This window comes from Anabrus simplex, chromosome 2, assembly GCF_040414725.1.
Source record: "Anabrus simplex isolate iqAnaSimp1 chromosome 2, ASM4041472v1, whole genome shotgun sequence".
Classification (NCBI taxonomy): Eukaryota; Metazoa; Arthropoda; class Insecta; order Orthoptera; family Tettigoniidae; genus Anabrus; species Anabrus simplex.
The window spans coordinates 536,834,285-536,857,113 of NC_090266.1; the positions used below are offsets into that span (position 1 = coordinate 536,834,285).

The following is a 22,829-nucleotide window of genomic DNA, read 5'->3' on the forward strand; positions in this document are numbered from 1 at the left end:
CTTTACAAAAAAATTATTATAATAAAAAAATGCCAGTCAGATAATTATGTAACTTAAAAAGTTTTTCAGTCTCTTGATCACACAAGTTAATATAAATATTACACTATAACATGCCTGCGAAAAAAAAAAAGTGCACTATTTAACAGGGAATAAATATACATGCTATTAAACAAAGAATGACATTTTTTGTTCTTAAAAGAACATTATCAGATTTTGTCAAGTCACACTCACTATTTGAAAATATGTATGTTTATTTCTAACCAGATACCTATGAATAAGTTACATTTAACAGAGTCGACACTGCAAAGTATAGCTTCCTTCTTAACAAGTCAGGTGATTAGCATTCCACCTTGCCCCTTTACTAAGTACTCTCGTATACAGACATGGAAGCCACTAGGCGATTCAGAGCTAAAAGTTGAATGTTTATGGCAGGAATAACTAAAAAACTAGATTTGAAAATGTATTGGATTGAGGATCCAATCTTCGAAATCCTGTTCTTTACTAAGAGTATGTCACGAACTGGTTTGAAAATATTATCTCTTTTCTCAGCATCCTGCAAAAGTGTGACACCAGATATCATACACTCAAGCACTCCTAGAGAATTTCCTGAACCAAATTTTGAGATTTTTTAATTCAGTACCTTAAGAGCAGTTATCAAAAATATTCAATGATGTACAGCATGAGTCTGAAACAGCTCAGCATACAAATGGCTTGGCTAGACATTCAAACTACTCGTGTAGTAGTTGGTAGTGAACATGTTAATATTTTGTACACCTTCAAGAAAATATTGGATCTGTGCTACTGACTGATCTTATTTATTCTAAAACTTCTCTACTGTACTCATTCTAAAGGTTCTCTACTGAATGAGTTGGCTACACGGTTTGGGTCACATAGCTGTGATTTTGCATTTGTGAGGTGGTGAATTTAAGAACCAAACTCAGTAGCCCTGAAGACGGATTTCCGTAATTCCTCATTTTCACTCCAGGCTGTACCTTAATTAAGACCATGGTCACTTCCTTCCCATTCCTAGCCCTGCCCTGTCTCATCGTCACTAAAAGACCTGTCTATGTTGTTGCAACGCAAAACAAAAATCTCTTGAATAGTAGTCATGCTATTACATGCTCATTAGAACTATTACCACAAAAATCTGTTTTATAAATGTTACATCATTCCAGATGTCATTCCTGTAGTTGCCAAAGAAATCTACTGCCATTCAGTGCTAGCTGATGAGCTTAAGAATCCCGAATATGGTCCTTCAACACTAAAGCACCGTCTTCAGAATGCATCCCTATTAGGACACATAGAACATTCAAACTTGCTGCAGCCTGACACATGTTTTATTGAATTTGGTGCTGGAAGGGGTAAGTTTGAACACATCACTTGGTTTTTTAATTTTTCTTTTTTATGAGGATAATATTTAACTTTTTATAAAAATTAAATTTATGAGTTGAATGACTGGATCCCTTTCTTTTATTAATCATGATTACTGCTTTGTGAATTTGACTTCATTAAAACTTTTGTGTATATTCCAGGAATGTCTGTTGAAATCTTGCTAAATACATACTGATGATCATTGTGTTAATCATTGTAGATCAGCAATATTATTTCTGAAATGAGAGTTCAGATGAAATAAATGTAATATTAGAAGTGCATATACATCTAACACTTGTTATAAGATAATACAAAAGAGTTATATTTCTCGGTAGAAAACTTGGATTTCTTTGGAATCCATGCACACCTCAGTGATAGAAAAATGCATCATAAATAGTTGCTGTCTAGTAATGTCATGTGTCATGGTGAATAGCTGTCAGCACTAGTGAGAGTGTGCTCCCAGGAAAAGTATATCTGCAGGTGAACTTTGTGTGTTAATTCAAAACAAGGGAGTCTCTTTTGAGGGAAGTTAATTCGAGAAGCAAAACATATTTTCATCAACATAAGTAATATTTGCACAACGGGAAAAGCCAAGAAGACTGCAGCCACTATGGGAGCAGGGGTTGAGGTAGGTGCTGGAGCAGCTAACGAAGTGACCTTGGCAGACACTATTGTCCAGCATTAAGAGCAGCCCTTCTGTCTAAGGATTTTCTCTTTGCTAATGTGGAGGCAATAACCAAGAGTGTTACAAAAGCCATGGCCAAACAGCTTAAGGCTACTATGGATTTCAGTGCAGAAGTCGTTAATGATCTAAAGGCTCACATCAGCGTGAGGTTGAACTCAGAACTCTTCGTGACAAAATACAGAGACGTACCGGCACTCTTGAACAGTATCATAGGAGAGGAAGTACTCATGTTTTTGGTATTCCCAAATCATTAACAGAGAACACTGATGAAGTAGCAGTCAGTCTGTTTAGGGTCAAGCTAGGCCTGGGCATTTCTGTGCCAATATTGACAGATCTCATTGTGTAGGGAAGAGTGAACCAGGAGTGAAGCGCCTTATCATAGTAAAATTTGTCAGCTATACGAAGTGATAGGACGGGTTACGAATGAAGCATAGGCTGGCAGAGAGTGGTATCACTATCTGGGAAGACTTGACTGCTGCAAGAGTAGATATTCTGAAGCCACCAATAAATAGGTGCAGTGTTATGAATGTCTGGATTGCTTAAGAAAGTATAGTTATAAAATGAGATTTCTCAAGAAAGTATAGTTATCAAATGAGAAAACATGAAATATTATATAACAACAATGGACTACCTGAGTAAAGTCAAATAGATGCACTGTTGCTAACAATGTCAGCAACTGTATAATATACTGTGTTCCATTGTTGTTATATTTGTCTAACTTATTATAACTTGCAGATGTGTAATTCAGTTGAATGCAGGCCCTAACACTTTTTTACTTTTGAGTCATAACACCACTATTCAGTGCATTTCTCGTCATCTAAAATAATTACTTCCATCCTAATATTAATGACTGATGAAAGAGGAAACAGGAGCAAAGTTGTCAAGGTACCCCAGTTTGTTGTGGATCATTACATATCTACATTAATAACTGATATCAAATTGAAAGGAATTTAACTCTTACCCAAGCAATAGATTACTTCCTGCTTTATAAGAAATACATGCCTGCATGTGTTTACAAATTTGGGAGTACAATATCTCTCTCAGAATGCAGTATAGCCTATAAAGTACACACAGTCAAATTTTTCCTTCTTTTTCAGTTTAACATTTTCATTACTTTTCTAATTCTAATTTCACTGTTTATACAGTATTCTCCAATATTAGCTATGGTCATTTTTCTTTTCAAATTTGTCCTACTGTGGACTGCAGAAAACAACTGGTTTGCTGGTTAGTCTTTTCTTCTCCTCCCATGACTTCTTCATTGTTACACTTCTTTCTTTCACTTTCTTCCTTTCCTCTTTCCAGATGATCTTGCCCCTTTGACTTTGCTTTTCCTGGAAACCCTTCAAATTGTCAATTTTAGTTTGAAACATATATTTTATTTTGGATCAGTCCCAACATCCTCCATGGTCCTCTCTTTTTTCCTCAACCCATTTTGTGGTAGCTTATCGTTGTGATGTAGTTGAAGATTCTCTCTGTCAGTCTGTTCTCACTCATTCTTGAGAGGTGCCCATGAAACGTCAATCTTCTCTTGTGCATTGTGTCTGTAATCTCTGTTTGTCTGGATATAAATTTTTTCTCCTCCTCCATGTACCATCCACTTATTACATTATTCATACTTACCCAACGTTTTAGTAATAATTGTGTAAATTATTATTGTTATTCACTATTCATGAAAGAGTACTCTGTGCCGAGTGATGAACTGACGTCAAGCTTTTCTTGTGAATTATTAGAAGTATTGGGTGCTGACCCTTTGAATGTTTTTGGAACTACCTCTTGCCTTCTTACTTCTACTATAAGTCTTACAGAGTGTGAATCCCAAAATTTTTCTACAGTTTCTGCACTCCAACAAGCTTTGTCCTCATACGCTAGAGTCCTTCATATTCTTCATATTAATTCTCAGTTTCTTATGTGTCGCCATAGCGACGTAAGTAATATCCTGTATGCAGTAAAAGTTGATCTCATCAGTGAATCTTGGCTACAGCATACACTTGCAGATAGTTCGGTAGACCTGCCCATTTTCATTACTTTTGTAATTCTAATTTCACTATTTATACAGTATTCTCCAATATTAGCTATGGTCATTTTTCTTTTCAAATTTGGCCTACTGTGGACTGCAGAAAACAACGGCAAGGTTTCACGAACAGGTCAGGGTATAGAGGGTTGCATTACAGATGATTTAGGGAGTAGAATTATTTTTGCTACTTCGGGTAACTGTGTAGACCCTGATCTTGAATGCATGTATCTGGTATTGAAACCTGCCAGGCAAAGTATTTGTTTGCTGTAATCTACCATTCAATTTAAGTACCTTTTCTTACTAAATGAGAACACTTTCTCCACGATCACGTAAGCAAGTATGAACATGTGATTATAATGGGTGATTTCAGTTGCAATCTTCTTTCAAATACTAGGAGAGTTAACTATTTTGTGACATGCTTCAGTCATTAAACTTACATATTCTACACTTGAAAACTATCCACTTCACTCATAATTCATAATAATGATTCCACAACTGTTCCACTAAGGTCTTACTGCATGGACAGTTCCCAGCACCAGGTATATCAAAGTATGTCTTAATATACATGTCATATTCTCTACACTGTCCTAAGAATAAACCAAAATTAATATCCTTTAGGGACCTAAAGAACATCAGTATCGAAGCACTAAAATTTGACGCCATAAGTGTTCTATGGCGATGTATTTATGAATTAAATTCAGTAGATGACAAAGTTGAGTTACTAAATCCTCTCCTACTGGGAATTTATGATGGGCATGCTCCAGTGTGAGTGGTACGAGTAAAATGTCAATGAGCTGATTTGGTTAAGTGCAGAAATCAAGGACTTAATGGCTCAACATGCTTGTGCTTTCAGGCACTTCAAAAACCAGAGCTGATGAGTCCTTCAAAGAAATGAGGCTATTCAGCCAATCAGAAATGTTAAAATACACCATGCACACAATCTACTGACTACCAATAACTTATCAAAATTGTGGCAAAACTTACAGAACCTAGGCATAACTAGAAAAAGATGTAGCGGTAGTATTGATACAGTACAAGTTTAATTATCCCCCTCCCCCCCCCCCCATTCAGATAGACTCCAAGATAAAAACACAATAATTTCCAACCAAAGTACACAAAAGTCTAACTGAGAAAAATTTGTAATGAATACAGTTTCCATGAATCAAGTGAAATCAGCATTGCACAAAGGTAAGAAAAAATTATAAAGCGAGGATGGTATCAGTTCTGAAATGCTCGATCTAATCTGGGATGAAATTCCTCCCATATTAGTTCTCATCTACAATAGCTCATTGACAACTCTTGATATTCCCATCACAGTGAAAGTGTACAACTGTTCATTCCATTCCTGCAGTCACTACTCCCATCACATTCTCAGATCATCGACCCATTAATATCATATCAGCTCTCTCCAAAGGTCTTGAACAGATCATTCATGCTCAAATATTAGAATTTCTACTTGAACATTATTTATTAGACCCTTTCCAGTCAGGTTTTAGACAAAAACATAGTACTTGTACAGCCCTTATTAAAGTCAGAGAAGACATTAAGAAGTCTTCTTCTTCCTGATACATTTCTCTTATGCAGGTCGTTCACAGTAGGAGTGCTGTGGGTGAAAGGAAGGTAACTTTAATGTATCTAGTCAATTTCTGTCGTGCATTTGACAGAGTAGACCATGATATCCTTATCACAAAGCTCAGAAACTTCAACATGGCCAGTGGCATGGTGCAGTGGTTCAGTTCTTACATCAGGTATAGGTATCGGAGGGTAGTAATGGGCAATAGTTCATCTTCCAGGAGTAAAGTAAGCTTTGGAGTTCCTCAAGGTATTGTGGTGTGCCCATTATTATTTTCACTTGTTATCAACAATATTTCCAAGGCATTGACAACCTCTAGTTACCACATCTGTGCCAATGTTCTGCAAATTTACAAACATTCTGAAGCTGCAAACTTTTAACTACCAGATGCCGTAGCACTTCTTCCACCTGTCGAGCCACCCAACACTAGCAGTAAATTCAGGCTTCCCTTCTAGAAATTCCTCATAGAATTTGAGGGATTTCTCTTACAAAATATGTCCTGAAATGGGTGTTCTTTTTCCTTTTACTGCAAAACCACAAATAAAGCACCTCACTCACTTTCTTGTATTCGCTCCCTTTCATTTAAACAATTAGTGCATACTTTCATCACACCAAGACTCAGTTTCGAACTTGTTATTTTTTGACCTAAGTCCATGGCAATTTTATTAAAATTTCCCCCTTTCTTCAGTATCTGTAAAGTATCCAATTTAATTTCCTTTGTCACACTAATTTTTTTTTTCTTCTTTTCTCATTCAACATTTTCAGTTGCATAGACACTTGTAAGCCTGGTTGTAAACTGAGATACTGTACTGACAGTGAACTGAAAGTTTAGCTTACGATAGGGAACAGTCTTCAGCCAAGTCAGCTAATGGCTAACAAGAATAGAAAGAAATGTGATAGTTAATTGACAGTGTTAGATAACTATTTCCTCGGTGGGGGGCACAGACCTGTCACCAATTTTGTTAGACAGTTCCATGAATTAGTGCCACAAAGGGAAAAGGATACATGTTGAAAACCGTTACAATTACACGGTGCTGTAATTAAAATGTATCTATAAACTTTGCACTGTTTTGGTGATGTTAGAAATTAAAGTATTATGGTCTAGCTATTATAATAATTTTGTGTGGCTATTTCTAGCCGAGTGCAGCCCTTTTAAGGCAGACCCTCCGATGAGGTGGGCGGCGTCTGCCATGTGTAGGTAACTGTGTGTTATTGTGGTGGAGGATAGTGTTATGTGTGGTGTGTGAGTTGCAGGGATGTTGGGGACAACACAAACACCCAGCCCCCGGGCCATTGGAATTAACCAATGAAAGTTAAAATCCCCGACCCAGCCGAGAATCGAACCCGGGACCCTCTGAACCGAAGGCCAGTATGCTGACCAGCTGACATGTGATAGTACATATATCACACCCCCGAATTATATGTAGAAATTAGAGATATTATTATTATTATTATTATTATTATTATTATTATTATTATTATTATTATCGGTATTTCATTTGTATGTTTTGTCATTTATATTTATAAGCTGGAAGATATCCACATATGTAGGTATAAGTAATTTGTTTTGCATGAGTGGGAAAACATTGCTTTAATAACCCTGGTAATCTGGATGAGTCATATGGCTGCCCCAGTGTTTGTTGTGATGTACTTGTGTCAGGAAATTCCATTAGTCATGTATATATCCCAGCCTGATGAGATGAGCTTGTTGTTGTACCAGGGAAATTCGATGATTCATGTAAAACTCCCGAGTGTTTGTTTATCTCTTGGAAGCAAGGAGAAGTTCAGGGCTTGGTCTTGACTTGAGATCATTCATGATTGGTGGGCAAGCACCAATCCAGACGTCTGGTCGGACATCTAGCTATTAATAGACCACATTATTTCAAAGATAATGTTCCGCTTGACCAGCAAAATTCATTCAGCGATTTAAAAGAAAAGAAGAGAAATTAGTGCTCGTCAAGTTGTGGAGTTATACGGAATGTTGAGTTACTGGAAGTCAAGTTAGCAGGATTCTACTCTAATAACATTTTAAAGTGTAAATAATGAAGAACAAGAGTTGAGCTCTCAGTGAAAATAAAAAGGAGAAAAATATTACTCACAGACTGTTACAAGCTTCTAACAGGGGATTTCCACTGATTTTAAGTGATATTACAAAAGGGTACCTTGATCAAAAGATGCATTCACTACTCTTTGAATTCAACGTTTTCCTTAGTAAATTTAAGGTTATAGCATGTTTTTAAAGATGCTGTATGCATCTTCATTATTTTTAACTTCAATGGTTTCTTGTATTGTTCTGAACGGCATAGCATGGCAAAATGAAAGGTTAGATGCTTTCTATATTGTGTTTAATATATCAAGAACAATGTTGCAACTCACACTTCAGCTATTGTTATAACTTTGTTACCTCTGTCTCCTGTAAAATCCCAATTTTGCAGATTATAAAATTGTTCGTGTGAACCATTCGTATTCAGAGTTTTTTGAACTGATTAGAGGCACTTCAAAAATAATCTTGATCAAGTTTAGCATATAGAGCAGTGGTGGCCAGGAATGTTGCACCTATGCAGCACACTGATATACTGTACGATGAGCTGGGCTCATGCTTGCACAGTAAGGTTACCACCCCACCGGAACGGCTCCTCCCAGCGTGTAGGATGCTAAAAGGTTTGTTTTGTCACCTATTCAATACATATAAATTTTACAATTTAGGAATTTATTATTGATTCCACTTGAGACATGGTTCGCCCTTCATTGAGGGCATCATCAGTCAAATTATCTCCTCAAGGCAAAAATCAGGTACCTGGTTAGTAGTTAACATGCACAAATTAATACATATTATTAATACACATTACAAAAATTAAGTATTAGAAACAGTTGTACAATAGTGATGGTTGAACATATAGGTTTATAGAATAAGAAGTCAGCACCAATGCGTAAAATTAAAATAGTAGAGTTCGGCAGTGGTGCTCTGGAGAACAGTTGACGCAATCATAGGAAAATATAAAGTTTTAAAAATATTTACATTATAACAATCAAGGGAGAAAGGGTGTAGTGCTCGGCGTCAATGTTTGTAACCAAACATTAATATCAATGGTTGGTAACTATACAGTATTTACATTGTCCAATTGAACAGTTGAGAATAAGGTTTTTTAAAAATATTTACATTATAACAATCAGGGGAGAAAGGGTGTAGTGCTCGGCGTCAATGTTTGTAACCAAAAATTAATGTCAATGGTTGGTAACTATACAGTATTTACATTGTCCAAGTGAACAGTTGAGAATTTTACAATTTATATACATATTTACACAAAAGCAGCTTGGTGAGCAAGGATATAAAAAAATCTAGTACCAAGTGCGTCCTGTTGTTTTAAAGGTTGGAAGAAGAATGTAGCATTGACATTTCAGAGTATGCAGAGTGGTTTATCGTAGTTAAAATCACCGGGGGTAGGGAAATGTTCATAGCCAAATGAGGTTTTATAGGACTCAAGCTGAAAGTTGTCTGGTTGCAGCACCGAGATCGGTACGGAGACTGGTCAGTGTGGATGGAGACTCATGGGTATTCAGTGCATTTGAATGGCAACAATGATGACGGTTATTTGTAGGTAATTGCTTATTAGGAATATGTTGCGGGTTGAAACTTTCGCTTATTCTTTTAGTTGACTTCTGTAGCTTCGAATGTTATGTGAAGACATCGGTGTTAGATGCCGGTGAGACTAAATTGATATTATTCCGTGGAAAAAGTATGACAGACCTCGGGATGAAGTGACCGACTTGACTAGCCATTCGGGAGGGGAATGCTGCTCTCCCTCCCCACTGATTAACAACACTACAACATCCCAGCCATCTAGTCGTAGCAGCATCCTTTCTGAGTCTGAAATTTTCACACTGCACATTATTTCATTATTATATTATTTTATTCTGGTTTATACGTCACATACAATAAAAAATACAACTCCCTACGATATGTCCTTTTTTTTTAGTAAACCTGTGACAATACATTGTATTTAATAAGATAGCACATACAAAATGCTATTATGTCTTATCAACGTGTTGTCGAAGAAATGATAAAACCAATGTCTGGCACAAACGTACGGCAAACAGACAGGTACAAGCTGTTTCGCAAGCTTTCGTCAGATAAAGTTGCACACAACCATGGCTTTTGAGGTTTCATTACAGAGAAAAACCCCTCATAAACATATATTGAACGAAATATTGAGAGAGCTTTAGCAGCCTCGTAATGGAGGTGTGGGTAGTCTACTCACGTGAAATGTTCATAAAATTCTTTTGTCCTTTTGTCAAGGAAGAACTTATCTCGAAGGCGTGTGGTAGACTGGAGATTGGTAAGTTCCATCTGCAAGTGAACAGAAGCATCATTGACTGAAACAGTGAATGGGTTCGTAAATGTTTATAGAAGAGGAGATAGAATATTAATATCTTGGAATCTTTCTGCAAATTGTTTCTTCATGTCTATGATTACTATAACATACTCTTTAAATGCAGCACATTCACGAACAAAGTCCAATGTTGGAAAATGCACTGCATTCCCGCACTTGAGCTGGCTTCCCAAAGTACAAGTTTTCTATTGAACGTTTCCACTTTCTCGACCATATCAGATATTGCATTGTTTTCACCATGCATAGCAACTTTGAGAGCATTCATATGATAGGTAATATCAACTAGGAATGCAAGGTGTGCTATCCACTGACGATCTTCTAATTTGGCTCATGTTTGTTTTTCTCGTTTAGGAAGTTAACTATTGCTAGTCTCAACTCAAAAAACCTGCTTAAAATCTTACCGCAGCTAACGCAACGGATGTCACTGTGGTACATAATGTCATCATACTCTTTGTTTCCTTCTCTCAGAAATTTCCTACACTACTAGTGCGTCAAGCCGTGGGACCTCAGGTACTCAGGTGCAACAACTTCCATGACATCTCCTAACTTGGCTAACTTCGCACAAAGTGCCTGTAGGTGCAAAATGCAATGAACCTTGGGCAATGCAGTCTGATTGCGCCTGAATGTATTTCGTAACAAGGCAATGAAGCCCTTTTTGTTGCCTTGCTTTGCCGGTGCACCATTCATCGTAACTGATACCAATTTATTCCCAATCCAAACCGACTGCATCGATGACATCTTCTGCGGCTGTAAGGATGTCTATGCCTGTGGTGGTGTTGTTCATGGACACCACATCTTAAAGGTTCTCAGTAATGCGGAGGTTGCTGTCCACTCCTCGGAAAAAAATAACTAACGGTGCAGTATCCGATATATCTGTGGACTCATCCAAGGCGATTGAAAAGGCAACGAAATCCTTGACCGCATTAATCAGTTGTCGATGTACATCACTAGCCATTGCACAGATTTGACGTGTCACTGTTTGGCGAGAAAAACGAACATTTTCAAACTTGCTGGCTTCTGTGGGGCAGAGAAATTTTGCTGTGTCAACCAAGCACTCTTTCACCATTTCGCCCTCCGCAAATGGCTTTCCCAATTTTGCTATTTTCACCGCTATGTTGTAATTAGCTCTTAATGCCGGCGTTTCTAGATCATCTTCCTGAAAGTAGGGGAGAAGGACACTATTGAACATACTGCGGTTGTGAGAAACAGAAGATTGGATCTTAAAATATGTTTTCAAATGTTTAATTTATGTCTTAATCTGCCTGCAGACTGCAATCACCTATTTTCGGATCCCTAAGCCTTGGTTCGCGTTCTTCGCCTACTAACATGTCATACTGTTCTTTGTGGAGAGCGTTACAGTGATGCTCGACAGTGAATTTCCGGTGTCCTCTGATAGTCCTCTGGCATAATAAGCATTTAGGATTGTTTCTGTCGGGTGTGAAAAAGAACTGCAACTCCCAGTCCATTTTGATTGATTGCAAATTTTCGCCACTTCTTCTCTTTTTTGGTGTGCTTTCCATAATGCAATGCATTTGCAACAGCACTTCTGACGAACTGCCATCCTGAACCATGCGTGCCATGTTCCCTACCCATCAAACTCATGCAGTACAGCTGGCCATCTCAACGGTCAGTGCTCCTCACCGCATTACATCTCTCTCTCCCTGAGCCTACCAAGCTCTTCACGCATGGAAGTCAGTGTGCGGTAATTGTACACATTGTGAACGGTGCAGCATTTGGGCACCGCTGATATAGAGGGTGTTTCACCTAATGTTGCAACCTAAAATATTTTTTTGAGACAGAGCAAAATATTGAAAAACTTATTCAGCACGTAGGAGGCTCGCAAACTGATTTGAAATACATATACATTACTAAAAAAGAACGAAACATGATCATTACTAATAATAATAATGTTATTTGTTTTACGTCCCACTAACTACTTTTTAAGGTCTTCGGAGACGCCTTGATCATTACTACACAAGACGGAATGCTGCTTCAGCTGTAGCTCCTCCAAGGTCACAGTAGGAGTGGATTTTGACAACAACAAGATTATGGGGAAGCTCCTTTATTAATAGCAAAACAGCAATCAGCTTCAAGGTTCCTGGACTAGCAGTATTAAAGAGACATTTTGTAAATTTAAAACAAATAGCAGCCACCTTGGAGGGAGTAAATGAAGTGAGTACATAGCAACATTCAGAACAGTGACAAATTCAAAGTCATATCTTTTCAAAAACGTTTTATTAGAAGGCAAGCAGAATATTTAATGATAAAAGTGCTGGAAACATTATTACATCTTTTCAAATGAATAGAAATAATTTTTTAGAATAGGCTAACTATAAGTAGATCCATCTTCCTCTCATTGTCCTTTTTTCGATAGAAGACCCTGCTTCCATATGGATGAATAACTGTTGAAGCATATACAAACTACATAGTAGCTATCTTCACATTCTTATGTATGTCACTCCTGTGGTCATTTCTTGGACAAGTTTACTGTACCACATGAGTAACACACACACACACACACACACACACACACACACACACACACACACACACACACGCACACACACACACACACACACACACACACACACACACACACACACATATTCATTTTTGATAATGTCAAAGTTATGAAAGGTTGCTGAGGGAAGCTTTCTTTCAATACTTACATCAGTAAAATCTCTAGAAGTATTAAGTTTAAGAAACTGAAACCACTATGTTATTCATAAGATTATCTGTGATTTTTATTTTTCTAGAAAAAGCATGCATATTCCATTGTAAAACGTACAATTTTCTACTGAAAGCGGTATTTTCTCAGTTTTACTACAGTATTTGTATTCACTGGGAATCGTGTATGTGGAAACAGTCTTGTGCAATCAGTTTTTAAATATTTTATTCTGTCTCAAAAATATTTCATATCTATATATATATATATTTTACAAGTATAAAGTTCTAGAAAATAACAGCTTGTTTAACATTTTCAGGTCAACTTAGCTTCTGGCTGGGGCAAGTGGCATGCCGCAACCAACACAATCTCTTGCTTCTCGTAGACAAGGAAAGTCACCGGCATAAGTTTGATAAACAACTGTTACTTAGGTCAGAAGTCCAGGTGCAACGGTTGCGAGCAAATATTGCTGATCTTAGCCTAGCTCATGTGCCAACAATTCAAGAGTATAGCCACTGGGTTGGTATCAGCAAGCACCTGTGTGGAGCTGCAACTGGTGAGGCAGATTCCAAAAATGTTGTTCTTATTTATGATGTTTTGCCATGTACAGAGTTTTTGTTTGTATAGTAGTGGTTCCTTTCCAATCACTGAGCACTTACATAATTTTATCTTGATCTTTGTAAGGTGAGAACAACTTGAAATAGTGTAATGCAACGACCTCCTCATTTCTAAGAAGTGTTGATTGCTGTATAAAGTAAAGTTTTCCTAGAACTGTCCTTTTTTTTAACTCTTTCCGGTCTACGGACGAAATTACGCTCAGACCGTGCTGCGGGCATAGCCTGTAGTAAGGTTTGACAATTCACTAAAAATCGAGAACGAGCTCTGCACGCATTCTGGTGGTTACATCGTGTTTCTTCATGTATTAGTTACGAGAGTATTTAAGCTGATGGCTGTATTAAATGTCTCTCAGAGAATTTACGATATTTTCGATCAACATGCATCAGTAGATGTTGTCACTCAGTGAGCTCTAAGACATGGCTTCTCCCGGCAAACATGTGCTTGACGACAGTGATATTTTCGATATTTTATGATATATTATAAGTTTATGTGCAAATGAACATATTATTGACATATGAATTCGAAACAACTTCTTACATTTCATTACGATTGGAGTTCATTTTACGGCCTAGGGCATGTTCCCGCATATTTCAAATGTGCATGAATACGTAAGATTGTCTACATATTAGTAAAGTTGTCTGTTTAGAAGACTGTATTTTCTCTTTCTCAGAAGTCTTTTGTGGTAAATGGAACAATATTTTTACATTTGAGTAACTTTTGACAAAATTTATCAACTAAAATAAAATTTCATAGAGCTCCCATTTTCATTATTATTATTATTATTATTATTATTATTATTGTTGAAAAAATATTATTTTTATATCATACTCATTATTGTTGTTTTGTAATTGCAATGCACATTTTATATGAGCAAAATAGGGTAAATATAACAGTATTTCAAAAAACTGTACTTGCTTAGTGATCCGTCAGACCTTTTTTCCATTCGCAAAACATGGTATAATATATAAACAGTTTTAAAATCTCAAGTGATAGTTGACATAATATAAACAGCGTTTTTCAAAACTAGATGCTGAAACAAGCACAAACAAAAATGAATCATGCAAATATCTCCTACTGGTTCAGAGATATAATGTTTTAAATATCCTTAAAATGCCCAGTGCAGAACGTTTGTTAGGGATATTAAGGCCCGGACTAGAATGGGTTAATAGAAGACCCTGCTTCCATGTGAATGAATAACTGTTGAGGCATATACAAACTACATAGTAGCTATCTCCACATTCTTATGTATGTCACTCCTATAGTCATTTCTTGGACAAGTTTACTGTACCACATGAGTAACATTATACACATAAAAACAAGAAACAAGGAAACCAAGGAAAGATAAACAAACCCAAAACAGGGACCATTAAAGCTAATACGAACAGATGGACAACAGGATGTGGAATCTGCTGGACATGTTTGCCAGGAGCATAACTTGGGGATGCTTTCCTGAGCAAAACCATCAGGTTCCTTAAAATACTGTTTATCAAACATAAAGCTCTGCAAGTTCATTTAGAAATAACCTTCAAAAATAGATATAAACAAAAAGGCAGGTAGTCCAAAGATATTAATGGGCACATATGACACAGAGTGCCCTCCAACACTCGCATATTGATTCAAAGAACATTTACTTTCAAGGTTAATAAGTCAACCTGATCAAACCGACAGTCCTACTCACAGGCACATGAAGATTCATTGTCCTGCCCTCAGATCCCAAGTGATGTCCTTACTAATGCAAATTGCCATCTGGCTTAAAATATTATCACCGAGCTCGATAGCTGCAGTCGCTTTAAGTGCGGCCAGTATCCAGTATTCGGGAGATAGTAGGTTCGAGCCCCACTGTTGGCAGCCCTGAAGATGGTTTTCCGTGGTTTTCCGTCGTTTCCCATTTTCACACCAGGCAAATGCTGGGGCTGTACCGTAATTAAGGCTACCGTCGCTTCCTTCCCAGTCCTAGCCCTTTCCTGTCCCATCGTCGCCATAAGACATATCTGTGTCGGTGCGACGTAAAGCCAATAGCAAAAAAAATTTAAAAAATAAAATATTATCATCAACGTGGTATTTTAAATTACAACAAATTAATGATTAAAGAAAGGAAGATAATTTAGCAAAGGTATTCATTTTTTAAAACATCAAGGTGATTCAGAAAACATGACTGTCCAATTACTTCCATATAATGGATATGTACTGTGAGGCAGTAGCATATCCAGTTGCAACCTTATGCAGTTGGCTTGTCCCTTTCTACTGGAAACAGGCAAACAAAGAAAAGTACAATGTACTTTAAAGTTATATAGTAAGGTTGCCTGCTCCCAAAACAAATTATATCATAGTCCTGAAAAGTGCTATTTTGATTCGGTTAAATCATCAAAGATGCAAAACTGCCCTGTAGAATTCCTGTGAGGGATACCAGTAAAGTAGAAACATGTTAAAGAAAATACAACTTACATTGTCCCATTACCGAGGCCTGAACTCTAGGGGAGCAAGATCCCGAACGGACACATCTGCCTAGACTGAAAACCGATATGAGAATCAGAGATGCTAACTTCACTTCTTACGATATAAACTCTGCAGTTTGCACCCATCACTCTTGTAGAACAAGGAAACCAAATGAACTATCTCATGCAGAATTTTTGCCAGAGCAGCATTCGCATCTTCTTAGATGAGGGTGGAACATTCTCACAACCTCTGACATTTGCCAGAACACTCAAAACAAGGGTTATTTCTGGCATCATTCCCGGATTCTCTGATATTCTCCAGAACCCCAGAAAAAAGGATTCTTTCTAGCGCCAGAGAGTCTTTCTGAGTAACGATGCTTTTGGCCTCCTTATAGGGTGCCAAACAGTTCTCTTCTCCATTTTACTTCACAGAATTAGGACTCAGTTCCCTGCACAGAAATAAATCCACACAATAAATTGGTACATCTACCATTATTTAAGTTATTTTTGGAAGCTGAAATAACACTATGACATATTACCTAACACTTGTTTCCAAATAGCATCACAGATCTGCTGTAGGAAGCACTATATACTTCTCTATTAATTGGTAGATAATATGACATTTTCACAGCACATTGTGAAGATGATTATGATTTTTGTTTTTATAAATAGCCTTCATGTATAATTATATAATTAAATATTGTTGCTGAAGAAGGCCTGTTCTACAAGCATGTATTTGCAGATAACTTCTAGAACATGTCATATTGTAAAAGAGTGAATTTCACTAGCCAGGACACATCGAGCATATTAAAGAGTGAATCCAACTTATGTTATAATACCTCATTTTGTGGAAATTTCCCTCAACGTGTCAGCACCATAATAATGTTTCATAATTATAGGTTTTTATTTTCATTTGAAACGTGTACTCTCTTATCAAAGGAAAGAAAACTTGTTTTGTGGTATAAGTACAGCTAAGTAGATTTTGATCTCTCTTTGACTGACATCCACTATTTACGTCAGCACAATTGTCGTATCCTCACCTTGGTGCAAGACTGTCGAAAGAATGATAAAGTCAGCTGTGTGCTAAATTAAGGTCAGTTTCGTAATAAATAATAATGTTATAGGCTTTGCGTCTCACTAACTACTTTTACGGTTTTTGGAGACGTCGAGGTGCAGGGATTTAGTCCTGCGGGAGTTCTTTTACATGCCAGTAAATCTACCGACACAAGGCTGACATATTTGAGCACTTTCAAATACCACCGGACTGAGTCAGGATCGAACCTGCCAAGTTGGGGTCAGAAGGCCAGTGCCTCAATCGTCTGAGACATTCAGCCCGGCGGTCAGTTTTGAGAGGGTGATATGTGGACATGAACAAGTGAGTTGTTAAGAGAAATACTTAGATATAATCCTCTACTTCATCCTTTTCAATATCCACAGCAGTGCAGAATTTTCTTTCTCTTGATAATTACTTTTCTCTTCTTGAAGGAGTTTCTAAGTTCTATACTTGAATTAATTTATAAATTATAAAGGTTAACGTACATGACATACGGACAGAAGATTCTAACTGCGGGAATACAGCTATTACTAACATCGTAGAACCTCCATAGGCTTCTGAAGACCGAAGACCTGCATAGTTCTTGATTTCATGACAACTTAAGGGTCCCTCTCCTAAGGAATGGGTGTGCCTAGATATGACATTGGTCTAGTTGGTTATGTGGTGGGCGGTCCTTGCTAACACTGCTTAGGGACATGCTGCACCCTGGTGGGCACTGTGAGAAAATTATATTCATATATCTTCATTATAGAATGTTATGCCTTCCAGCGTTCAGTCTGCAAGCCTCGGTAAATTTACTAAACGCCGCCACAATCCTTTGTTAATAGTTCTGTGGCCTTGTTTAGTTCTATATCACTTATCTTTAAATTGTTAGAAACTGAGTCTAACCATCATTGTCTAGGTCTCCCTCTACTTCTCTTACCCTTCACAACAGAGCCCATTATTCTCCTAGGTAACTTATCCTCCCCCATTCACCTCACATGACACCACCACAGAAGCCAGTTTATGTGTACAGCTTCATCCATCGAGTTCATTCCTCACTTAGCCTTCATCTCCTAATTCCCATTACCCTCTTGCCATTGTTCCCACCTGTTTGTACCAGGAATCATTCTCGCTAATTTCATGTCTGTTATTTCTAAATTATGAATACAATATCCTGAGTCTACACAGCTTTCACTTCTATAAAGGAAAGTTGTCTGAATACATACAGATGTAAAGATAGTTTCATCCAGGAGCTGACTTCAATCTTACAGAATGCTGTTGATTGCAATTGCGAGCTCACTGCATTAGCTTTACTGCAACTTGATTCAATCGCACTTACTATACTATCATCCTGGGAGAATGCACATCCTAAATACTTGAAATTATCTCCCTGTTCCAGTTTTGTATCACCAATCTGACATTCTCTTGGATTTCTTACCTACTGACATCAATTTAGTCTTGAAAAGGCTAATTTTCATACCATATTCATTTAAACTATTTTCAAGTTCCAAACTATTAGACTGCAGGCTTTCGGCATAATCTGCCATCACCACCATTGTCACCATAGGCCAGACTGCTTATTACATTTCCACCTAACTGAATCCCTCCCTGCCACTTAATAACTTTCAGCAGATGATCCATGTAAACTATGAACAACAAAGGTGAAAGATTACAGCCTTGTCTCACCTCTGTAAGTACCATGAACCAAGTACTCATTCTACCATCAGTTCTCACTGCAGCCCAATACAATAGTCCACCGATATGGCGAACATCTTTTCCTCGGTACTCTGTCATATGCTTTCTCTAGATCTACGAAACATTCTATTCCTGTCCATTCCTCTCATAGCATTTTTCAATTACCTGGCACATTCTGAAAATCTGATCCTGATAGCCCCTTTGTGGTCTGAAACCACACTGGTTTTCATCCAACTTTCTCTAGAACACTGATCGCACCCTCGCTTCCAAGATACCAGTGAACACTTTGCCTGGTATACTGATCAAAGAGATACCTTGATTAATGTTGCAATCCTTCCGGTTCCCTTGCTTATAGATGGATGCAATTTCTGCTTTTGTCTTATCAGAAGGTATCTTACTAACACTCCATGCTGATCTTACTGTATTACTCTAAGAAGCCTTTTCATCCCTGTCTTCCCACTATATTTCATCATTTCAGGTCTGATTTAATCTGTTCCTGCTGCTTTATGACAGTGGAGTTTATTTACCTTCAATTCCACTTCCTCAAGCGTAATTTCACCAACATCATTGTCCTCCTCCCCATGAGCTCAGTTGTTCGCGACATCACCAGAAACATTTCCTTTTACACTGAGAAAATTTTCAAACTATTCCTTCTACCTGTCCAGTGATTCCCTGGGATCTATTATGAGTTCACCTGAATTATCAAGAACACTATTCATTTACTTTTTCCCTCCATTCCTAAGATTATTTATTACTGTCCAGAAAGGTTTCCCTGCTGCTTGACCTAGCCTTTGCAGGTTATTACCAAAATCTTCCCGCAATTTCTTTCTGGCTTCAACAACTATTTGTTTTGCTCTATTCTTTTTTTTTTTTTTTTTTCAGCTACATACATTTCCCTGTTTGCATCGGTCTTTGTTTGGAGCCATTTCTGATATGTCTTCTTTTTACATGTACAAACTGCTCTCACTCCATCGTTCCACCAAGATGTTCATTTTTCCCATCTTTACACACAGTTGCTCCTAGGCATTCCCTTGCTGTTTCTACTACAGCATCCCTGTATGGCACCCATTCTCTTCCTATATCCTGAACCTGCTTACTGTCCATTGTTTGGAACTTCTCACTAATCATATCCATGTACTTCTGTCTAATTTCCTCGTCCTGGAGATTTTCTACCCTAATTTGTCTGCAGACGGATTTCATTTTCTTTTTCCTAGGCCCAGAGATACTTAGTTCACTACAGATCAATAGTGGTCTGTGTTATTGAAGTATCCTTGAAATCCCACACATTCTTAACAGATTTCCTGAATTCAAACTCGGTTATGATATAGTCTATTATGGATCTGGTGCCCCTACCCTCCCATGGGTAGCAGTGTGTGGCCTTATGCTTGAAGGATGTATGCATAACTGTTAAACCCAAACAGGTACAGAAGTCCAGCAAATGCTTCCCATTTCTATTCGGTTCCATATCCTCCCCACATTTACCAATCACCCTTTCGTATCCTTCAGTTGTGAGACCTATGCGGAGTCCATTTTTAAGGAATATTCACTGTGTGATGTGGAATGTTGTAGAATATTTTATTTGTAAATTATTTTAAGGAATATTCACTGTGTGATGTGGAATTTATAGAATATTTTATTTGCAAACCTTTTTTAAGGAACACTTACTGTATGATGTGGAGTATTGTGGTAGAATATTTTATTTGTATTCCATTTAGCTACCTAACCTGTATGGTGTAAAATATTTTGTAGTATGCTTTATTTGTATTCCCTTTATCTACTTAAGTAACTACTAGATTGTAAATTATTGTTCTATAATAGCTGGAACAGTCCAGCAAGGTTGTGATGCGGACTTTTAGAACAGAGTGTGTTGGCCCCTATCAGTTGTGGATTCTAGAAATATGTCCGTACTAATTCTGGAAAATGGAAAGTTTACAATTAGTGTCTGTATATGTTCGGGAATATTGTATAAACATCGCGACTGGATAAAGAGTTATGATTGGTGAATCTGGGTGGCGATAGGCAAGCTCCTGTGCTCTGATTGGTCACTCGGTAATCGCACCAAGGCCAGACTTCCCTTTTTAAGTGAGCGAGGCAGGATTTCGTGGTCCTTTTGGTTCTCTCGTCAGTCCAGCCGCTTTGACGCACGTTGGCGTACCCTCGCTCCCAGGATGGGCTACCTTGGGGTAAGCACGGTTGATTTCAGTTCCGGTTTAATTTACTTCTAATTTTAGCTGGTGTTATCGCATAGGAGTTTGCTCTACTCGCCACTCTATTGCGCAGATGTTTTAGAAAGCACGTTTACTTTCATTCTAAATTGGATTTGTATCTTGTGTGCCTTCTTACCTTCAGAATCATATTGTAGAACTTGGATCATACTAAGATATATTTGGTTAACCTCTTGGCCTAATAGCAAAGCTCTTGTCAAACAACTTCTAATCTTGTATTCGTAAATTATATAACTGGATTGTTTGGATAGATGAATTTGTTCGAAACTTACCTTGTAATATTCATTTTGAAAATAGTATCTTGAATCAAAGATCACCGTTGATTTTTCTGGAAACCCGCAACCTTCGTATCTCTGTGACCCTGGTAAGTTTGCCCAGTCCCGTTCCACGTTCCTTACGATAGTCGTCAAGTTGCCCAACCTGATATTTGTTTGTGGGTATTTGGCACAGTTCATCTGATGTTTATTGCGTGTCTCAGTTTTAAGGTACCATGTAATTTGATTTATTTTCCTCCCTTTTAACTGTGTGTCGTGTAACCACTGAAAGACCGGTTACATATTGGTTGCAGAGCGTGATTGATTGCGAACGAAAGAAAAGTGAACAGTGATCGTACTTAACCTAAGATAGTGAAAGCCTTGAAATTCGTAAATCGCCTTGAAATTTTGTTTCTACCCATCAGGATGGCTCATGCTGTTCCTAATCCTTTGCATTTGAGAAAGTCAGAACTAATTTACGAACTTTGTATCCGCAAACTGAATTCTACAGGCAATGCTAGAGATGACACTAGCCTATTGAAACAGTCCCTTAATTTACCTATAAACATTCCCAAGTTAACTACGGGCGAGTTGCGTGAGTCTTTGGCCGTGGTTAAAGACAAATTGGCGGAATTTAATGCCTTTCTTGTGTCTTTTGGTGCTTCTGAGCCCTCGCATGGCCAATTAGCGCGGGTTAAGGCACAGTTATCACATTATCCAGACAGAATTAGGGATTTGTTGTCTCTCAAATTGCCGGCAAATGAGCGACAGGTGTGTGAATCCTTGCTAGTACAGTTTTCAAGAATATCGGACAAAATCATTGGCTTGCTTGAAGGGAATGAATTGACTAACACTAGTTCTGAGGTTCAAGTGTCTACCCTCTCTGGATTGTGTGAAAGTGTTAACTCTGGTTCCGCATCTGCAGCTTCTCGAGATTGTACTGTAGCAACTAGTGCTAGTGTTATTCAGGAGCCTGATGTGAGTACTGCTCTCCTGGGATCTTCTTCTTCGTTGTCAAGAGCTAGGACACCTGTAAGTGATTCATATAATGTATCTTCCTTGCATGTCGGTACCTCTACTAATTTTCCTGTGGTAACTGGTAATTCTGCTGTGGCTCAGTGTCTGCTCTCAATTGTTACACCACCTGGTTCTTATGCAATGGTGCAAAACCATCCCCCATCGTAGCGCCACCGGTATCAAGTGCCCTTTTAGGTTGCATTACCCCTACACAAGTGGTTAATGCCCTGATGGTCACTCAGATTAGCGAGAACCTTTCGCAGACGAGATTATCTGCGCCCGTAACTTTGCAGGCTAACAGTAGTCCTAACCTAACCTTCTGTACTCCATCCTTTTCACAAGAGCGCCCGAATCAAAGGTACGATGACTCTGTAACCCCTCAGGACCACTCTAAGCCTTCCCAGGCACCCCCTACACATGCTTTCCCCCAGATTTTCTCTAACCTACCTCACCCATTGACTACCGTGTCTAAGGGAGTCTCTAAATTTTCGGCTAACTCCGTTGATGAAGTTACTTCTTTCCTTCGGTTCTTAATCAAGTTCAAGGATCAGGTAATAGTGTACAATCTCAGTAACGACCATGTGTTTCAAATCTAATACCCGCATGTATCTGGAGCTCTTTCTGAGCATATCGTCAGGTCCATTTCCAAAAGTTGGACTGTAGATCAATTTCACGCACATGTGCTTTAATTTTTCATTCCTTCTCGTGCCTTGTCTTCATTAGTGCAGAAGCACTATTTCAGAGTGCAACATTTCAACGAGTCATTATCTGAATATTTTCAAGATATTAAGCTCCAGGCTAGGATTTTGAGGCTCTACTATTCCGAGGCCACCGAGATCGATAGCTGCAG

General features: G+C 38.0%; 1 protein-coding gene across 6 annotated transcripts in view; it reads left to right on the plus strand.

Moving 5' to 3' along the window:
* The window catches only part of LOC136864211 (tRNA:m(4)X modification enzyme TRM13 homolog), a 397,328-nt gene that overhangs the window by 220,223 nt on the left and 154,276 nt on the right, over nucleotides 1–22,829 (plus strand). For 5 of the 6 annotated variants that reach the window (XM_068226212.1, XM_067140912.2, XM_068226213.1 and 2 more), the window contains 2 exons: nucleotides 1,176–1,361; nucleotides 13,019–13,255. In XM_068226212.1, the coding sequence (XP_068082313.1) occupies nucleotides 1,176–1,361; nucleotides 13,019–13,255 (423 nt within the window). The remainder of the gene's footprint in view (nucleotides 1–1,175; nucleotides 1,362–13,018; nucleotides 13,256–22,829) is intronic. The other variant, XM_067140913.2, reaches the window with a different exon arrangement.